This window comes from Trichoderma asperellum, chromosome 2, assembly GCF_020647865.1.
Source record: "Trichoderma asperellum chromosome 2, complete sequence".
Lineage (NCBI taxonomy): Eukaryota > Fungi > Ascomycota > Sordariomycetes > Hypocreales > Hypocreaceae > Trichoderma > Trichoderma asperellum.
The window spans coordinates 3,466,245-3,485,629 of record NC_089416.1 but is presented as its reverse complement, the minus strand read 5'-3'; the positions used below and the strand labels follow the sequence as shown (position 1 = coordinate 3,485,629).

At 50.1% G+C, this 19,385-nt stretch overlaps 5 protein-coding genes across 7 annotated transcripts; 2 read left to right on the top strand and 3 right to left on the bottom strand.

Annotated features, from left to right (window-relative positions):
* Nucleotides 1-95: 95 nt before the first annotated feature.
* On the top strand, nucleotides 96-3,581 carry TrAFT101_003448 (uncharacterized protein). Its single transcript, XM_024898960.2, has 4 exons — nucleotides 96-454; nucleotides 518-904; nucleotides 989-2,593; nucleotides 2,659-3,581. Exons 1-4 carry the CDS (start codon nucleotides 356-358, stop codon nucleotides 2,968-2,970), a joined length of 2,403 nt encoding a protein of 800 aa, XP_024766792.1. The 5' UTR covers nucleotides 96-355; the 3' UTR covers nucleotides 2,971-3,581.
* On the bottom strand, nucleotides 3,520-7,362 carry TrAFT101_003447 (uncharacterized protein). Of its 2 annotated transcripts, XM_024904855.2 has the most exons (2): nucleotides 6,338-7,362; nucleotides 3,520-6,278 (listed from the first exon to the last, which is right to left on the bottom strand). In XM_024904855.2, exons 1-2 carry the CDS (start codon nucleotides 7,052-7,054, stop codon nucleotides 3,795-3,797), a joined length of 3,201 nt encoding a protein of 1,066 aa, XP_024766794.1. In that variant the 5' UTR covers nucleotides 7,055-7,362; the 3' UTR covers nucleotides 3,520-3,794. The 2 variants fall into 2 exon arrangements, with proteins under 2 accessions (XP_024766794.1, XP_065982996.1); XM_066126889.1 differs by having other exon boundaries at nucleotides 3,520-7,362.
* A 243-nt stretch (nucleotides 7,363-7,605) lies between these two features.
* Nucleotides 7,606-11,272, bottom strand: TrAFT101_003446 (uncharacterized protein). Of its 2 annotated transcripts, XM_066126888.1 has the most exons (6): nucleotides 10,409-11,272; nucleotides 10,344-10,346; nucleotides 10,109-10,258; nucleotides 9,211-10,049; nucleotides 7,961-9,130; nucleotides 7,606-7,883 (listed from the first exon to the last, which is right to left on the bottom strand). In XM_066126888.1, the coding sequence occupies exons 3-6, from the start codon at nucleotides 10,131-10,133 to the stop codon at nucleotides 7,755-7,757; spliced, it is 2,163 nt and encodes a 720-aa protein (XP_065982995.1). In that variant the 5' UTR covers nucleotides 10,134-10,258; nucleotides 10,344-10,346; nucleotides 10,409-11,272; the 3' UTR covers nucleotides 7,606-7,754. The 2 variants fall into 2 exon arrangements, with proteins under 2 accessions (XP_065982995.1, XP_024766795.1); XM_024905833.2 differs by having other exon boundaries at nucleotides 9,211-10,258.
* A 1,334-nt stretch (nucleotides 11,273-12,606) lies between these two features.
* Nucleotides 12,607-14,406, bottom strand: TrAFT101_003445 (uncharacterized protein). The gene is made up of 2 exons (XM_024903215.2): nucleotides 13,395-14,406; nucleotides 12,607-13,339 (listed from the first exon to the last, which is right to left on the bottom strand). The coding sequence occupies exons 1-2, from the start codon at nucleotides 14,079-14,081 to the stop codon at nucleotides 13,268-13,270; spliced, it is 759 nt and encodes a 252-aa protein (XP_024766796.1). The 5' UTR covers nucleotides 14,082-14,406; the 3' UTR covers nucleotides 12,607-13,267.
* A 263-nt stretch (nucleotides 14,407-14,669) lies between these two features.
* TrAFT101_003444 (uncharacterized protein) lies at nucleotides 14,670-19,072 on the top strand. The gene is made up of 4 exons (XM_024898864.2): nucleotides 14,670-16,016; nucleotides 16,085-16,379; nucleotides 16,449-18,503; nucleotides 18,571-19,072. The coding sequence occupies exons 2-4, from the start codon at nucleotides 16,184-16,186 to the stop codon at nucleotides 18,693-18,695; spliced, it is 2,376 nt and encodes a 791-aa protein (XP_024766797.1). The 5' UTR covers nucleotides 14,670-16,016; nucleotides 16,085-16,183; the 3' UTR covers nucleotides 18,696-19,072.
* Nucleotides 19,073-19,385: the final 313 nt, after the last annotated feature.

Genomic DNA, 19,385 nt, shown 5'->3' with positions numbered 1-19,385 from the left:
CTTCTAGACGCTGATGTGCATACGCTTGCGGCGTACCTGGTACCTGTGGCGTTGCTCCCTGTTCTGCGGCAAGCCATTAACGAGACCCACCTCCTTACACGTGAATCTAATACGTAGTGCCTTGGTTCGCTGCCAGACTGACCCGAGAAGCCATTTGCTTCTCTCAATTGATAGCCAGGAAAAAAACACAGCGCAAGTCGTCGCATTGCCTGTGCGTGCGTATATCCCTTGGCTGGAGGCATCAGTGCTGCTGTATCATCCTGGTAGCCTCATCTAATTGAGTCGCCTGACTGCGCTGCACCCGAAGCGAAGCGAGAGAGAAAAAAACAAGAAAGGCTCCCAAGACGCCGCTGCAATGGCCGCCCTCGGCGAAGATCTGCTCACCACGGTCAACAAGCTGCAAGACCTGGTATTCAACACCATCGGCAGCGACTCTCTTGATCTCCCGCAAATTGTGTGTGGCTGCAAAATCCCCAATCCTCGTCTCCCCGCTTGCTGCTAATGCCCCGCCGCTCAGGTCGTCGTGGGATCCCAGTCCGCCGGAAAATCTTCCGTCCTCGAGAACATCGTCGGCCGCGACTTTTTGCCTCGAGGCAGCGGCATCGTGACTCGGCGACCGCTGATCCTTCAGCTCATCAACATCATAGAGGACGAGTCTGGCCCGGACCCTTACAACGACCCTTACCGCTCACCTGGAGCTGCGCGCCGCGGAGAATGGGCCGAGTTCCACCACATCCCCAATAGAAGGTTCACCGATTTTATAGATGTCAAGCGAGAAATCGAGAATGAGACGTCTCGAGTTGCTGGTACCAACAAGGGCATCAACAGACAGCCCATTAACCTGAAAATTTACTCACCGCATGTCCTCAACCTTACGCTGGTTGATCTCCCCGGCTTGACCAAGGTTCGTCTTGTTCATCTTTTTCAACTGCAGTCTCCCCGCCTAGCATTGCTCTTTTTCGGCTAACCTGGGAGGCATCACGCACAGGTACCCATTGGTGATCAGCCCAGTGATATTGAGAAACAAACGAGAAACTTAATATCCGAGTACATTGCCAAGCCAAACAGTATCGTACTGGCTGTATCACCGGCCAATGTCGACCTCGTCAACTCGGAGGCTCTGAAGCTTGCCCGACATGTGGATCCTCTCGGCCGGAGGACCATCGGCGTCCTCACCAAGCTCGACTTGATGGACCACGGCACCAACGCTCTCGACATTCTGTCCGGCCGAGTGTACCCATTGAAGCTCGGCTTCATTGGTGTGGTGAACCGTTCCCAGCAGGATATTCAAGGCAACAAGCCCATGGATGATGCTCTGAAAGCCGAAAACGAATTCTTTAAGCACCACCCAGCTTATCGTAACATCTCTAGCCGGTGCGGCACCCATTTTTTGGCCAAGACGCTTAATACGACTCTTATGGCTCACATTCGAGAGCGTCTACCCGATATCAAGGCACGCCTTAACACTTTGATGGGCCAAACACAACAGGAGCTCGCCGGCTATGGTGACATGCACTTCAGTGGAAAGGAGCACCGAGGCTCTCTGATTCTACAACTCATGACGAGATTCGCAACCTCATTCATCTCCTCCATTGACGGCACATCCACCGAGATTTCCACCAAGGAGCTGTGCGGTGGCGCCCGTATCTACTACATCTTCAACTCTGTTTTTGGAAGCTCATTAGATACCATTGACCCCACGTCAAATCTGTCAGCATTGGATATTAGAACAGCAATTCGCAACTCTACTGGTCCTCGACCCAGTCTGTTCGTGCCCGAAATGGCTTTCGATCTTCTCGTAAAGCCCCAAATCAAGCTTCTAGAGATTCCTAGCCAGCGCTGCGTTGAACTTGTTTATGAAGAACTTATAAAGATTTGCCACACTTGCGGCTCAGTAGAACTTTCCAGATTCCCGAGGCTCCAAGCCAAGCTTATTGAGGTTGTATCAGACCTTCTGCGAGAGCGGTTAGGCCCTTCCTCACAGTATGTTGAGTCGCTCATTTCGATTCAACGTGCGTACATCAACACAAATCATCCCAACTTCTTAGGCGCCGCAGCGGCAATGAGCAACGTTGTTACCGCCAAACAGGAGCGGGAGCGCAAGAAGTTGATTCTGGAGGAGCGTGATCGTCGAGAGAAGCGACGTCTCAAGGAGGTAGGCCCCAACGGCACAGATGCCCATGAGGACAGCGAGGACAGCCCGGTTGCTGAGAGGGCGGAGCAGCCCAATCTTCGCAAACTCGCCACATCGAAACCTTCACGAAGCATGTCACCTGCCGTCCACCAGGATGCCATGGTTGGCCTCGGAGCATCCCTGAATGGAATTCGCCCGTCATCCCCAGGCATGAATGGACAAGGCATTGGCGGTACCCGCGATACGTTTTTGAACTACTTCTTCGGCAAAGATGGCATGACGCCTATGAGCGCCCCCATCACTCCCACCACCAACGGCAGACATACCAGCCACCCGTCCGAGCCCAGCTTCTCACAAAGTCTGCGGCGTGAAGAGAAGCTGCCAATCCGGACAGCTCCTCCGTCCGTTACGGATGAGTATGACCCGTCATCTCGTAGCTACGGCCTGGCATCACATCTGGTAATTCTCCCTTTCTCTCCCTCTCCCCTTTTCATTATTCGTTCTTACTAATTGATTCAACACAGGGCGAATCCAACGAACCTGCTATGACCGAGCGCGAAGCCATGGAAACAGAGCTCATCCGCGCCCTCATCTCATCCTACTTCAACATCGTCCGCGAGTCCATCGCCGACCAAGTCCCCAAGGCCATCATGCACCTCCTCGTCAACCACTGCAAGGACGTCGTCCAGAACCGCCTTGTCAGCGAGTTGTACAAGGAGGCCCTCTTTGAGGAGCTCCTCTACGAGGACGACGGCGTCAAGAAGGAGCGCGAGAAGTGCGAGAAGCTGCTCCAGACGTATCGCGAGGCTGCCAAGATTATTGGTGAGGTTCTGTAAAACAAACGCAAGATGAAAAGAAAAGAGCAATTGAAGAAAAGAGAAAAGGAAAATTTTCATGCTGGGAAAGAGAGAGACCTTTCTCCTCCTCCTTTTTCTTCCCTTAACAATGAACGGTTCTAGGATTACTTTCTTTTTTTTTTTTGTTGCAAAGTAGGGAATGAGTTCAAAAGGAGATGGGAAGGCCATGAACGTCTGCATAGAAAAATTAAATCAACGAAGCGGCGGATTTATGAAGAAGAAGGAAGAGGGGAAAAAAAGGTGATCAATGAAGGCGTCACGGGGTTTTCACTGAAGGTCAAAGGCTGGGTAGGACGGGGGGAAAGAGGGGAAACAAAACAAAACCGCCTCTTGTTTTTCTTTCTTTCTATCTTTTGAAAAAGAAGAGGGGAGGGAGAGGGAGAGGGGCTGGAGAGAAGTGTACGATGGCGCATTTTCTTTCTTTTTGAAATGTAAACAACTGTACATGATGGCGATGGCACCGGAAGAGAGGGAAGAATATCCGCGACCATGGCTGCAAGCGATTTTTATACCTTCTATAACTACACCACTCGACTTTGTTGTCACGTCTCCAATTATAAGAAATATACTTTTGACCGTATTCAATGCGATTATCTATATGGTAAACAAGTTTTAGAGCGTCCATGTCCCTACCGTGATGTATACCTACCTATATGACATCCGTTTTCCCCTTCCGATATACCCTCTATCCCCTTCGTCAAACTCTCTTGCTCGTATTATGTAATTAGAAATGCCTTTTCCGAAGCGCCAAGTAAACAAATAAAGCGAAAAATTCCAAATACCACCCCTATCCATATCGCACCTCAAACTCCTGGCCTTCTATTGGCTAATGCATATCGTGAGGCATAAGTATCATACGCTCGTTGTGAGGGCGTAGTGCTCCTATGCAGTCCTAAATTGGTATAATCGGAGCGATCTGCGCTTGAAATAATTCTGTAATCTCGTGTAATAGTTGGATGCTGTGTATAATAGCCATTCGACACACTTCGTGCGTCAGCAGCACTATGCCTGTCATATGACAGAACAGATTCACCATAGTGGTAGAGGCGCGCGGAAGGCATCGGCTGCTGGTGGCCACTGGGCATATAATAGCGACTGCGATGGCCATTGTGTCCGTTTCCAGCTTCTGTGTAGCCTTGCTCTCTTCGAAGATCTACATCCGGATAGTATGGATATCCGTTCAGCCATTCTACCACTTGAAGATCGTGCCCATAATGTGGGTGGTATGAACTCAAGTGTCTTCTTGACTCTGGCCCAAGTTCTCTAGGACTAAAACTCCGTGAGTAGGTGCGAGACGATCCCCAACCCGAGCTGCCCTCTGTACTTGGCTCAGTGACCATGCGACGCGCTCTCGTTCTATCAAGTGGTTCATATAATTGAGGTATTCTCTCATGAGTGCTCGTTGCCCGAGAGGCAACAGCATCATACCTTGCCTGCTCTTGAACTGTGCTTGATCTGGCGTAGACAACACTGGCTGGCAGAAGACTGGGCACATCTCCATGAAGCTTCTCATCAGACCGATAGGTTATCTGCGTAGAAGCTGTATCCACTGTCTCCAAGCTTGTGGTGAGAGGATTCTGCAGGGCTGAGAAGGGGCCACCCTGGCTTGTTTCCTCCTCGCTTTCAAATAGCCACGGCAAAGCTTCTGAGGTTAGCTCAAAAGCGCGTTTGCTCTTCCAAGCTTTTAATTGCAGGTCTTGGGATATCTGTATGTCCGGCAACCAGATCAAGTCGACGCGCCAATCTATGAGCGGAGCCCCTCCTTTATCATGAACGTCATGAAAATGCTTGGCTAGGGTAGGAAGCGTAAATAAACTCTTCTTGTCTTCATCTCGCGTCTGTGACAACATGCAAACTTTGCAAGCTAAACCATGGTAACTGGAAAGGAGAGGAGAGGATTTGAAGTGATTCAAGACGTCCAAGAACGTTTCCAGTGATACAGGCTCCTGGTCATGTTTTTGATAATCTTTAGCGACGTGGTAGATTGAGACAAAAACTTTGGCCGAAGTGGGTATGTTTTCAACATTCTTCATGATTTTCCACACGCTTTTTATAGCTTTTGCCATCGCATAGATTCTCAGTTTGTATGCATCATCAATTTCCGAAGTACGAGAAGAGGGCGGTTTGGAGTTAACAGTGGACGCTTGTTGAATCGTAGATGGTCCAAATACAGGCGCCTCGGGCCATTCAGCTTTCCAGTGCTGGTTACGCATTTTCTTCCCTGCGTGCTTTGAAACATAGTGCTGGATAACAGCGTGGAATCCAAATTGCTTAGAATTTGGGCAAAATCTGCAGGAGAAATGGTCATGGTCAATATCTTTAATCCTTTGCTTAATCTTGTAATCGAATATCCACTTCATATCGTCTAGAGTTAGCCTTGGCATCAAAGAAGTGGTATCTAATTTCAAAAACTCTGCGTAGAATTGCTTGCGAACGTAGGCCAGCACCCCCATGATGAATTGAGCATAATCTTTTCGCTCAATACTTTGCCCTTCGCCTAAATGATCGTTGATGAATTCGTCCGTGAAGGCAGAGATGCGTATTCGTACAAGCGTTCCAGCATCATGCCCGCCTTGACGCACAGGCTCTGTGCTTTTCTTGGTTATACTTTTGGCTAGATGTTTCTCAGAAGCCCTGGCAGCCAACGCACTTTTTTTCTCTGCCTTTTTTATCTTTTTATACTGAGATATGAGCTGTTGTTTCAGATTATTCCACTCTTTATCGCGAATGGGTTCAGCTTTCTGTAGAGCCATCTGGAAAGATGGAAGATCGACAAGAACATCTGGAGGTATGGGAGGCTGAAGCCGCGCAGCTCGGCCTTCTATATCCGCTCGTCTCTGAGATTTCAGTTCTTCTGCTATTTCTTGAGCTCGTCGTTTTGGCCGAGAAGAGGCTTCGACGTTTTGCATGCCCGAATTGAGCGCGCCACGAGTAGTAGGCTTTGGTGGAGTTGAAGACGAACGCATGAGCATCTGGCTAACTCCTCCAGCCAAATACCACTTCTCCCATCGTGATGCTTCATGAATGGTATCTGCGCCACGAGCTTCTAGACCCTTTATCCATTCTTCAGCGGCTGCAGGGCCAAATCGTTTGACTTCTTCAAACTCTAATCGAAGACACTCCACTTGGGTAGGCCAATATATTCTCGTTAGTGGAATAGAAGTAGGCATTTGGGTAGTTTTTATTGACTGTGTATAGATTACGTTAAGATCAGGAGTCAAAAAGGCCATAGGAAGTCCGGGTACAAGAATCGAAGGTATGGACGTTGATAACAGCATATCAACTTCCTGTAGATATGCATCAGTCTCTTGGTGGTCTTCAGAGTTTGGTTTGGCATTGCACTCACTTTGACGCTTGTCTCAGCCAAACATTTTCCACAAGAATTGACGAAGAACACGAATATCGGTGAAACAGTGTTATTACCAGGCCCACGCTGCCATGGCAAGGAATCCCAGGCGACATGAGTTTCATCTATCTGGCCACATAGTTGGCAAGACCGTGAGCAGGCAAATCGCCACATGTCTAGTTCAGATTTCCCCATAAGAGGTGTAGGCATCCTTGGCCAAAAAAGACACCTGGATGTCCGCCATACGGCGTCTGGGTGAAGCGCAGGTACTATGGAAGGCACGCGGAACGCTGGAGCAGAGATGTTGAATGGGGACGTAGGATCGAGGTACTTATTGAACAATTTGTTGACCCGCAGCAGGGCTCCAAGCGTATGCGGAGGCAGGAAGGAAAAGATATGCTGCCACACCTCCGCTGGGAGTTGCAGCGACACATCATGATCAGAAGCTGGCGCATTGCCAGAATCAAGATGGCCCTGGTCAGCAGAGACGGTCTTGATCTTCTTTGGGGTTTCATCTCCGGTTGAATTGGAGACTCCCACTCGCTTCCTTTTTCGCCCGGCAATGCTTGGAGACACCAGGTTGCTGCTGCTATCCGATGTACTAAATTGTCGACGCGAGATCACAGAGTTCCCACCCAGGACTTGCAGGGCACCTCCAACATCCTGTGGAAATAGCAGACTCGCGTCAGCTACATGCTCTTGTTGATCGTCGTCCATAGTTGCATCGGTAACAGAAAGCCAGCCTATATCAGAAAATGCACAAACAAGACTGCGGTATAATCAGCAGATCAGGACGCCTGAGGCACCGCAGTGGATCAATCCCAAAAGTCAGCCTCTGCTGGGAGTTACTGTGAAGATTCCTTGTGCAAGAGGGCAGGCACGTAGGAGGATCATTAGGGAGAAACTCTGGCTGCAGCTGCAGAGATCTTTTGGGGGAGGAAGCATGGAAAGAAGAATCTGCTCCCAAGAGACATTCAATGCCTTTTTTTGTGTGTTGCAGCAGTGACAAGGTCACGTCAGCCTGCAAAACAGGGGTACAGGCATTGGTGGAGAGAGAAGCCAGTATCTGAATTGAATTGATGCCCTTTTATCGATTAGATATGACTAAGCATTGCTTGGCATAAATATCTTGAGATCAGCGACGCTGGCACTAGAAATAGCTGATATGACGTCACGCTCTTTTTTTACGAGCAGCACTTTATTACGATGAGAGACGACAATGAGAGACTACCTTTTTATCGGCGTTGAAAGATGAAATGGAGAGAAAGGGGATTTCGTATAGATAGAGCAACTAGAAACAAGTCCCTCTATAGAGGCGTTGCATTCCTTGTCCAAACATCCTTAAAAAAAAAAAGGAATACACCTTACAACGAACGTGAGCTATCTTACAAACAAAATTATTCAATATACAATAAGGCTACTGTTGTCCGTTCATTGTACCATCACCAAGCCCCTGTTCAGGAGAGGACTGGTCTCCAGAGCCGTAGATCTGGAAACTTTGATCAGCTCCCCAAGTCGTCATTTGTGCGTAATTTTCAAATGCATTCTGCCACAAAATGTGTTAGCAAACGCCTGGCTTATATATGTAAAAAGAGGGACAAAAGAGGGTAATTGTAGCCTTACCCAGTCAAAATTGGACGCCAGGTCGCCTGCTCCGCTCGCACCACCCAAATTTGTAAACATGGAGAGCGGAGAGGCAGGGCCACCGGCGTTGAGGCCATCAAATTGAGGGAATTCAGCCCCAGTTCCGGCTCGAACACCAAAATCCATACCCATGAAGGAGGAGCTTTGCGAGAACGGATCTTGGCCACCAAAGCCAGGCATCCCAATGGGAGTACCAAGGCCCAAGGACGAAGGTGTGTGATCCATTGCCGTGCCTACAATCGAGGCGGACAGAGAATCAGATAGAGATGAGTCGCTGTTGGGATCCATAGCATCTCCAGAGGGCGATTTAATCTTTTCCATCATAATTTCGATAACTTTAGAGGCCTTGAACGCTTCCATCGAGGTGTTAGCAAGACTTGCCCATATACCCTTGGCAGTCTCGAGCGTGCCAATCATTTTGCTTCGCTCCTCCTCAGTGTATCTGTAATTGCTATCGTCTACAGGGCTAGAGGACTGTGCTGCCATGTTGTCATAGTGAAGATCTAGGACGAGGAGCATAGCCGGCAAGGTAAATTCCTTTGTTGCAATTGATTTGATGTACCATGAAACGGAACGTAGCCGCCCGTTACCTTGAGACTCGCGATGCAATTTGGCTAGATGATCCATTGCCTGCAGCGAGGCCTCGATAGCACTTCGACGCGAAAACGCATATCTCGAGTTATGCCGGGCCTTGGAGAGATACTTCCGGTGCAGGAGGCAAAGCATTTTCTGGTACAAGATATCGATGTTGTATCTAGCGATGATTAACGTCACGGGGTCTTGGGATGTGTCCAAGGTGCCAAGTCTGAGATGGGGAGGAAGCTCCTGCATCACCTGACGAAGCTTTGCATCGAATCGAATAATCTCATCGTATGAAACCGGTCTCCCCACCAAATTTGTTGCCTGCAAGATGTTCCCTAGCTCATTACAGAGCCTCACCTTGGCAATCATGTATGATATCGGCGTCGGTTCTGAAGCAGGGCGAGATGGCGGTAATTCCTTGATATCGGGGTGGAACTCATCGTCAAAAAGATTATTTGGAAGTTGGGTATCACAGTCATGCTCATATATCATGTTGGGTAATGATACTTGATGTGAAAATACGACATCCGACATTCGTACCAGCGCCCACGCTCTTCGCCTCATTTCCTACATCATCTTATGTTAGCTCTTCTTTTGGCCTTGTTGTGCATCGCGCCCAAATTTTGAAAATGTCGTTATTCACTCACAGCTTGGAAAGGAGTAATATTGGGAAACCATTTCGCATCGCGATGGTATCCCATACGGAAGGCTATCCTCGTAATGACGGAAACAATCAACCAGAGGCCAAGATCGGCATCCCATCGAGACGAGTATTCTCCAAAGACGTATAGAAGCATGGCTTCAACCGTGTACTCGACTGGTTTTGTGTAGTCTGCCTTAATCAGGCATTGCACTGTTCGCAGCCGGTATTCAGACGCTAATTCTAAAGTTCGACCCCTCCACTCAGGAGGCTCATCTCCAACCTTGTGATAGCTCAGCATTGCAAGAGTAAGCACGGAATACAAAAGGCCCAGCCACATGATTGGTGTTTTTGACGGGTCCTCCCAATGCTTTTTCAGCTGCTTGAAAAATGTCGGCCCGTGTATTATGCAAACAGCGTTGTCCATGGAATTGAAATAGCGACTGCATAAAGTCAGAATACTTGACTTTGGAGGCAGCTCCGCGCGAAGTTCAATCTCAGAGGCTGGCAGGGCACCAAGCAATAATGTCGGCCCTTCCCGTGCAGCTACAGGTTTGGAATTCCTGACACGCTCATAACTCGTCTCCAGCTCCTTCTTGTGGAACATGAAGTAGTTTTTCACTTCGGTGATGTCTGACAATATTGTGTGCCAATGCTCTTGGCCGATATACATCGACTTGCCTTTGTCAGAGTCGACCTTTAAAACACCGAGTGAAGCTGCGAGGCCCTCTTCCACGTCGCTATCGTCCTCGACCATCGTTACAGCCTCATCACGGCCGGCTTTGGCCGAAGAGCTGCTGTCAGTTAATGACTGCGACGTAGAAGCAGCGCGGCCGGCCGCGGTGGCTGAAGCAGGATCTATATTAGCCCCGCCATGCATTAAAGACAAGACAAGGCCTTCTAACCGGTCGATCCTGTTTTGCATGTCATCGGGAGTGGCTTCGGCCTGGTTCTGGCTCTTCTTGCGAGTTACTGGAGCTGCATAAGAGCATGATGTCGTATCGTTGCCCTCCCGCTTGGTGCAGTTACTGCATGGGTGGTTCCGATCGCATTTCCTATACCGTGTTAGCTAGTAAATGAACGAATAACCGCCGCTGGTTGTCGCCTTTGCTATGCGATATCGAATGGCCAGAAACTCACAATCTGCATAACAGGTTAGCACGCTTACACTCTCGTCTATGGACAGCCCGGAGATTAAGACGTACTTTCTTGTCCTGCAAGGATAGCAGCTCAGAGGCACACGGTTTCTTTTCCTCACAACCCGAAACTGCTCCTCAGGGGAGCGACCTCCGGTAGAAGAATTGGTTGAAGGCGGAGTGGGCGTCATTGCGGAAGAAGGGGGAAGATTGGGGGTTTTGTCGTATTCGCGAAACGTCGTCGACGGATGAGGCGATTCGGACTTAAGGATCACGCCGAATTACTCTTTGATCTTCAGCCGGCCTCACAAGCGGCTTTCCGGTTATGAATGATGCGGCGCATATATTAGACCTCTGAAGATGTTGGAGAGAGCAAACGGAGGCAGCCTGTCAATTGCTTGAAGCCAGGCCAATGAGTAAGATACTGCGACGGTGGGTGCGACAAGCCAGCGGGTGTTTGGACGTCTAGAAGATCTGCCGACAACCGGTGGAAAAGCGCTGCATGAGTCGGAAATAAACCAGATCGCACTTTGGACGTGGTTTGAAAAGAGAACGGAATTCTCTGTAACGGTCACCTGATTTCGGACGCGGGATTAGGCGACTGCTGATGGGCGTCGCCAGGAGTTCACGAAGAGCAGCGGAATTGACTTGGCGGCTGGGTATGGCTGGATGGCAGTGAATTGCGTGGGAGGCGGAGAGGGGCGCCCGAAGCGTTTGTATGTAGAAGTACGAAGCAGAGCACCGGCAACAGGAAGCGTCGAGTTCTTAGGAGCGGGCTGGGTTGTCAAGAGCTCGGGGCATGGGAGAGAAGCTCTAGCAGAAGCAGGTGATCGAGGGATAGAGTTGAAGAAAAAAAAAAGTTGTTTAGAAAGAAGAGAAACTCTGGTACCTAGAAATTATAATAAAGGATTCCCCGAGAATCGCGGTGGTGGGGTGTCGAGACTGGCCATTTGCGTGATACTACCAAGCGGTACTCGCTAACTTTCGCCTGTGGGCCCCTACGGTAGCTGCTCGGCCCCCATATATTAAAGGCGCCCAATAACAGTTGAAGAGAGGTGCAATTAGTAGTTTATTCAGATTGAATGCTGTAGTACAAGTAGTGGGAAAAAAAAATGGTCTAATTGGTATTTTAAATAGAATTAGAGGCAGTCTGTATTAGATATCCTTGCGTAGCCTAGTGGCGACCTATGTGTTTGGACCAAGCTGAACACACTTTGCTTTTGCGTTACGTTGCTTGCCATGTCGCAACTACAGGCTTTCGACCTTGGCCCTACGCCAGCCGGAGGGAGCTTATTTCAAAATGAAATCTCAGCTTTGTCAGCTGCTTCATCAAGTACCATCTGTTAGTACAGCATGTGGCAGCACTTCTCCCAACTGACGGACCCAGCGAGGGGGAACCTTCAAAGGCGGGCCGGTTATTGATCCAGAGCGCCAGCGTCCTTCGTCCTTTGACATTTTCGGCTAGCACAGGGCCTACTGCCGCAAGGTATCTGCATGTACGCTACGGAGGGCTGGCGAAGCCCGGATTACATATACGATATGCTACATTACCGAATGTATGTATGGGCGCGCCATTCGAGCGGCGCTGCAGCAAAATCATGCGAGACGAGGCCTGTTCGGAGTTAAGCCGCGCCACAAGTTTCCCTCCCTTACAAGCCCAGAGAGACAAGGCTCCAGCCAGTTTACGTATTGACGCTTGCGTTCTGCAACTCTGTGACTCACCATGCCGCTGTTGAATCTTAGTGGCATTCGCTAGCGCAGCAGCAGACCATTAGCGGGTACTTATCAGCGAACGAGCCCCCCTATTCCACCCAATGGTAGCGGAACTGGCGATGGGAGCTCCTCCTAGCAGTGCTACGCTGTACTTCATACGTGCGGTTCAGCAGGCGGTCATCTGTTCCTTGCTTGCGGATTTGTGTTGTACTAGCGGCACTTGAATACCGAGACAAATGGGCTCCGGATTGATACATGCAGACGGACCGATCCTGGTTCCATACTGGGGTTTCCAAGCAGCTGATAACTACCTATGGTAGTGCTCTATTACGGAATACACACTTATTAAACAGCCATTTGTACCTATTTTTACATTTGTAGCCCAGTTGCACATCGTTTTCTTTAAGCTTATACCTAGTGCTTGTCTTGTTATCAGAGTGAATTAACAATCAACATTCGACACGCAGTAGATGTAGTGTAGTAGGTAGAAGCAATGGCAACATTTCAATACACTGCTGTTATCCTCGATGGGTACCTTAGTAGGTAAATAACACTCTTATTCCAGTTACATATCCATTACCTTAGTAGTAGCTAGTACTATACCTACAAGGTAGTACTCACTCATGAGGCCTTCAAGAGTTGTACAAATACCGTGGCTTCAATACAATGCCTGTGACAAACAATAGCGCTCGTACTAATAAGCCTCCCATCATCTTGTTCAGTTGCTATTTGTATTTTTATGTTTATTTTATTCATAAATTTTTGGGGCTACTTCGCAATTTGTATCATCCTCTGCTCCTTTTCTCTCAGCAATGATCGACATCGGTAGATGCAGTCAGCCCAAGATCAACTACCCTACTCTTCGACACGCATGCATATAATTCCAGCAATGAACTTAAAGATCCCTCAGCAACCACAATAACTTCTGAATCACAATCTCACTCATGTAAGTTCCAAACATGCAAAAGGCTGAATTTGCTGTTTGCTCTCTCTCCTTCTGTGCTTCTCACCCACTGACAGATCCGATACGGCCTCGCACATGTCCTGCTGCAATTTAGGAAGTCGGATTGTCATAAATATCGTTGTGACACTATTTCGCGATCGCTTTGCTTCGGTATACTCCTAATGAATCGTACGCGGGAAGGCTGTGCGCCCGATGCCAGAGGCAGAAATCCGACGAAAAGGCGTTATCTACACCTTTCCTAAACGTATCTTTTATGACGTAGCTTCGACAGCGACGCTGTATGGCTTGAAAAAGTCGCTATCGCTGCTGAGCTCTTCCTTGACCTATTGATCATGTCAGTTCGCATCCAAGATCATCATGCATATCAAAGCAACGTACAATGTCCAAGCCGCCTACAAGCTCGCCATCAATCCACAGCTGCGGGAAAGTTGGCCATTCAGCGTATTCCTTGAGGCCTTGTCTAACGTCATCGTCGGCGAGGATGTTGAAAAATCCGTATTTAACAGAGTTTTCTCGCAAAATTCCAACCAACTGTCGGGAAAAGCCACACTGAGGAGCGCTAGGCGTGCCCTTCATGAAGAGCATGACGGGAGCAGCCTTGACCAGGTCGCCGAGGCGCTTGAACAGTTCCTCCTTTGCCTTGGCCGGGTCAGTCTCAGCGGCCTCTACAGGCTGCGAAACACCATTGGTTGCGCCAGCATCCTTTGCCGCAGCCGAGTCCTTCTTTGCATGCTTCTCGATCGCCGTTCGTACCTTGACGGCGCTGCTGCCGCTGACGGTCTCAACCACCTCGCCGTTTCGCAGCAGCACCAGGAAGGGAACTGCGGTCACGTCGTAGGTTTCGCTGATGTCGCTGAGTTCTTCGGCATTAATGGACACCCACTTCGTACTTAGAGGCTCGGTGACGGGATATTCGGATGCCAATGTCGACAGAACTGTCGCCATCTGGGCACATGGTGCCGCCCAGGGAGCATGGAAAGAGGCAATGAGGAGCGTTGACGGAGGGACAGAGCTGAGCACCTGCTGCCACTGTGCGTCGGTCTCGATCTCGGTTATCGTCGACATCTTTGCGGATCAGTCTAAACGTTGATATAGGACGGTAGACGATTTTTTGTGTATGGGGATGGATCTGGGGTATAAGAGCGAGAATCGGCGCTGTGGTCAGAATACCAAGGTTGGATTTTTAGCGGGGTAGAATGATGGCGCAAGTGTAAATGGCCATCGCGCGCATTTGAAATTTGAAATCAGAGCCGTTGATACTAGTACACCGGTGTGTCCCATGCACAGCATCTGATAGGCACACGAGCCGCCTTACCTAAGGATCTTTACCAGGAAAAATGACATCCATCATGAAAGTGATGAAATGCTACCTAGTAGGTATTCTCAGAGAATTGAAGGGATTTATTACTCATCAACTGCCCACTTAGGGAATATATGTGTAGAAGGTAGAGAAACGTATTCAGCACGTATTGATCACCTACCTGGGTACCTACTAAGGTATTCCGTATAAATTGCTTGGACCCGATATCAAGGGCATTTGCGTTTACCTCTCATGCTAAATTTGTTGCGCGCATATACTCCATACAGGTGGAATACTAAGCATATGGCCACTAATATAAATAAGGCTTGCCAAAGGATGAAATTTGGTTGCATCTTTGTAAGTGCTCGCATATCGCGAATGTGATGTCCAAGCGAGCTTCTACTCATCGGTGTGCCTTTGTGCTTATGTTTCCCCATCGCTGATAGAAGGGAGAGCGATGCCGATATCTAATCGCTGCTACAAAGACCCAGCCTATGTTCGAGTGGTTTGTTCTAGCATTCTCTCTGATGAACAAAGATACTATAGAGACAATGCGCATGAAGTTGTAGGTGCCGAGTAGGCATCGTATGGAATGCCTCTTCCATCTCCGGGGAATCCACCCGATTGGCCACGCTCCCCGACTAGCCAGCTTGGGGCATTTATTCGCACTCAAAACGAGTGTCTCTATTAGGCTTCGTCGTCAGAAGTGGCTCAGCAGCAGCCCAAGCTCTCCAGGGATGACTTGTCAGGCTATCCAAAAATGCAAGCATTGCTTTTTTGCCCTTTGAAACACTGATGTATACCTATTGCAGCGTCTAAGGGTGTTTGTCGCATCTCGGTTCCAGCGCTCAGGGAGGTGGGCCGAACGAGAGCCCGAGGCTCCGATAGGGCGGCAAGGCACAGGTTCTGCTTGCAGCATGAGTTTTTATGCTCCCCTTGCATAGGCCTGGCGCTAACAAGTCTATTCTAGGCCTTTCAATAAACGCTCCTGCTGCAATGATATTTGTGTTGTATACTGGTATAGCTCAGCAGGAGTGGAAGATGACCATGCATGTAATCTCGCAACAGCTACTTGGTGGTACGTACGAGGCATGACATGAATGAATTTGGATGGATGCCTTCGCCCAAGTTAGATTACATCCAATCCAATAATCTCACTTTGATCGAAGGGGAAGCGATTGAAGTTTCCAAGTTCAACGACAAGCATTAACACTCTTTACGTTAATCTCTAATAACGCCCACTGGGCTAGGCTTCCTCTTAATTGCAAGCCCTCAGTCCTTAGGCAGTTGCGTGTTCTCAGGCACCAAAATTAGCATTTCACGCAGTGACAACGCTAGACAGCTGAAAGGCGGCGGTGCAGGCGGCGGCAAAGAGGGGCATTTGCGTCATTTGAGCTCCCCCCAGCTGGTGCCAACCCGATACCTGCAAACCACCGCCAGCGCCGCTGCTGTCGCCTCCAAATCCGCCGGGGCTATGCCTCTAAGCAGACGGGCTTATTTGTCCCCGCCTCAGCGACACGCAGCGTCGACGTACGTCCCGCCAGAGCATCCATCAGCTTGCCTGCCAGCTTGGCTCCTGAGTCCGCCACGAAATCTCCGGCCCCCTTTGCGCCCGACCTTTTTTGTACCCGAACAGAAGTCTCCCTCCCGCGTAGCTGTGCTATTTATTGGGGTGCTGCTGCAAACAACTCGGCCATTGTGTACGAGCCACCCTTAGCCGGAACGCCTCTTAGTCTCCCCTGAGTTGCATGCTAACCAGCGTCGCCAGCCAGCGGAGCTCCTGGGACGCAACCCCCCTCCAATCACTCTCGACATTGACGACCTCCCACTCTTCCCCCATCACCACGCCCGCGATACCGGTCTCGAGATGGCATCTCTCAACCTTTCTATAAACGGCCCCTCCATAAAGAGCAGCTACAATGCTGTTGTTGGCGGAGAAGCGCCGGCTTCCGGCTCTCCCACATACGCCCAGTGGGCGCTCTTCTCTGTCCAAGCTCCCCTGGCCAACGCCTTCCAGGACAGCGGAGCCAAGGAGAGCATTCTCAAAGTCCAGAGCACCGGCGGTACGCGATCCATTGGCGAGCCCTGACGCTTCATATACTCTCGGAATAAATATGCTAATGACAGTCTAGATGGCGATCTTACTGAGCTGATTGAAGACTTCAATGAGGGTCGAATCCAATTCGCCTTTGTCAAGGTCAAGGACCCCAATTCAGGCCTTCCCAAGTTTATTCTCATTGGCTGGTGCGGAGGAGGTGTCCCCGAACGCACAAAGGGCTACTTCACAAGCCACTTGGCTGCCGTTTCCAAGATTCTTCACGGATACCATGTCCAGATTACCGCTCGCTCCGATAGCGACCTCGAGCCTGAATCTATCATGCGCAAGGTCGCCGACGCATCTGGTGCCAAGTACTCTGCCGGATCATCCGCAGGAGCTTTCGGATCAGCCCCTCCGCCTGTCAAGGCCAAGCCAGTTTTCACCCCTTCATCGTCTGCAGGTCGTCCTGTTGACCCTCTTATTGCCGCTCGATCCAAGAAAGATACTTCTGTCGATGCGGATGGCTGGGGAGCTGACGCCCCTCCCGTAACTCGAACCCAGATCGAAAAAGTTGCGCCTGCTTATCAGCCTACCAAGGTGAATATTGCAGAGCTTACAAATCAGAAACAAGAGCCATCACGCTTCACCGGCGCACCTCGACAGGATACTCCCTCCGATGTTATTGGAGGCGGTTATCAACCTGTAGGCAAGGTGGATATTGCAGCCATCAGAGCCCAGGCTCAGAGAACTGGAGATGACAGGCCCACGCCCGTCAAAGGAGCATACGAGCCAGTCGGAAAAGTCGACATTGCTGCGATCAGGGCCAAGGCACAAAAGCCTGCAGCAGCAGCAGCAGCAGCAGCAGCGGAAGAAGAGGAACCAGCACCTCAAGCCTTCTCTGATCGAGCTGCTGTTTTCTCACAGCCAAGCGCAGGACGACTGACTTCACTGCCCAAGCCTACCGTCGCGAAGAAATGGTCCGGAGCCTCTGCTTTTACCGGCACCAAGGCCCCAACTCCTGGAGGGCTAGGATTCGGCGGTCCGGCGGCCCCTGCTGCCCCCCCAGTTGGAGCTGCTAGCCGCACATTCGCAGACCAAGGCGGCAAGACTCCGGCCCAGATTTGGGCTGAGAAGAAGGCCAGAGAAGGCGGAAGCATTGGAAGCATCCCCGCCGCGGCTTCTCCAGTGCCAGTTGCTCAGCAAGCTACCGGAGGCTCCTCTTCCTGGAAGAGCGGCTACACGGGCAAGACTTGGGCACCAGTACAGATTGGAGGTACCGCGCGTGCTGCTCCTGAAGAAGAGCAACAGGAGGCAGAGTCCAGGGAGGCCGCTGAGGAAGAGGGCTCAGCTCCTAGTGGTGTGTCTGCGCTGAGAGATCGGTTCAAGAACACGGCCCCCATTGGGGCTGGCATCCCCCCGACGACACGAGCAGTTGAGGAGGAGTATCAGGCTCCACCACCTGTTCCGGACAACTCCAGGCCAACTGGAGGTTTCGCTCTTCCTGGTCTTCCCAGTCGACCTGCGCCTGCGGATGAAGAGGAAGAGGAGCCGGAAGATCCTTCAGCGTACCAAACCCTAGCCGAGGAGAGAGGACGCTCACCATCGCCAATTCGTGTCGCTGCGCCCGTCGCTCGCGAGCCCGTCATTGAGCGGCCAGAGGAGCGAGCACCTCCTCCCGTGCCCGTGGAAGACATTCCAGTTCCCAGAGAAGAGGAACTTCAGGACGAACAAGAGGCTGGCCATGTCGCACGAGCCGCGGCCAGCGCTGTGGCCGAGCAGACTTTTGAGCACGCGCCTCATGTGGCCGATAGCCAGGATCAGCAAGGTGGAAAGCGCGCTCTTGTGCAATATGACTACGAGAAGGCCGAGGATAATGAGATTGACTTGGTCGAGGGCGAGTATGTAACCAACATCGACATGGTCGACGAGGATTGGTGGATGGGGACCAACGCAAGGGGAGAGAGCGGCTTGTTCCCCAGCAACTACGTAGAGATTGTTGAGGGCGAAGACGCTGCGCCAGCCCCCCCGGCAGCCCCCGTTGCCGCAGAGCCGGCACCAGTACCAGCAGCTCCGCCAGCAGCACCAGCCGCTACCGCCGCAGGCCCAACAGCCACTGCGCTGTATGACTACGAGGCTGCAGAGGATAACGGTAAGCCCCTGGAAGATCCCCGAGTAAAATGATGTCATGTGATATAGATGGCTAACTTTTGTGGCAGAACTGAGTTTCCCTGAGGATGCTACAATCACAGGCTTGGAGTTTCCCGACGAGGACTGGTGGTTCGGTCACTACGGCGGCCATTCAGGTCTTTTCCCTGCCAACTACGTGAAGCTCGATGAGTAGAGAACTTGAAATGCTAGGAGGCGAGAAGGCCTAAGAGGGAGAGCAAAAGGAAATAAGTGAACAATGTAGATGTACAAACAAATAAACAATCATGTTATGCATATTGAGGCTAGTAAACGAGGCTTCTTCACATAGACGGGGGGAGTTTTAGCCAGGACAGATGGAAGAAGCAAAAGACTTTTCTTTTTTTTCTTTTCACATGTGATGAGGGCTTAAAGCTAGAATTAGCATCAGTGTCCAATCAAGTCGTTTTTGAAAATTTCGAAAATGGAGGATAAAACCAAAGAAATTATCGTAAGTATTTAAGCATTCATAGATATAGAAGAAGAAGCTTTCTCGCAATTCTGCGCCATCTGTTCCTCAAAACACTCAGAAACAGCGAATAAGAAGAGCAACTACCCTTGGGTTTGATATCTTTCTTTTTTGTTTAAGAAGAAAAATTGAAGGGGTATGAAAAGATAAAGTAAATAAATAAAATAAAATAAAAACAGGACGGCGTTATTATTCCAATTTTTGAGAGTCAACAACAAAAAACAATGCCGCACCCGGTCGACTTCGTATAAAGCCTTGCGCTTGTAAACAAAGGCCAGCGCTACATTCCATCTCTGAGCGTGACCAAGAAGAGAACGAAAGAAGACGGTCTCTTCCTTTCCTTCTGGTACTTTGCCTTATAATTCACCCTCTCCCACA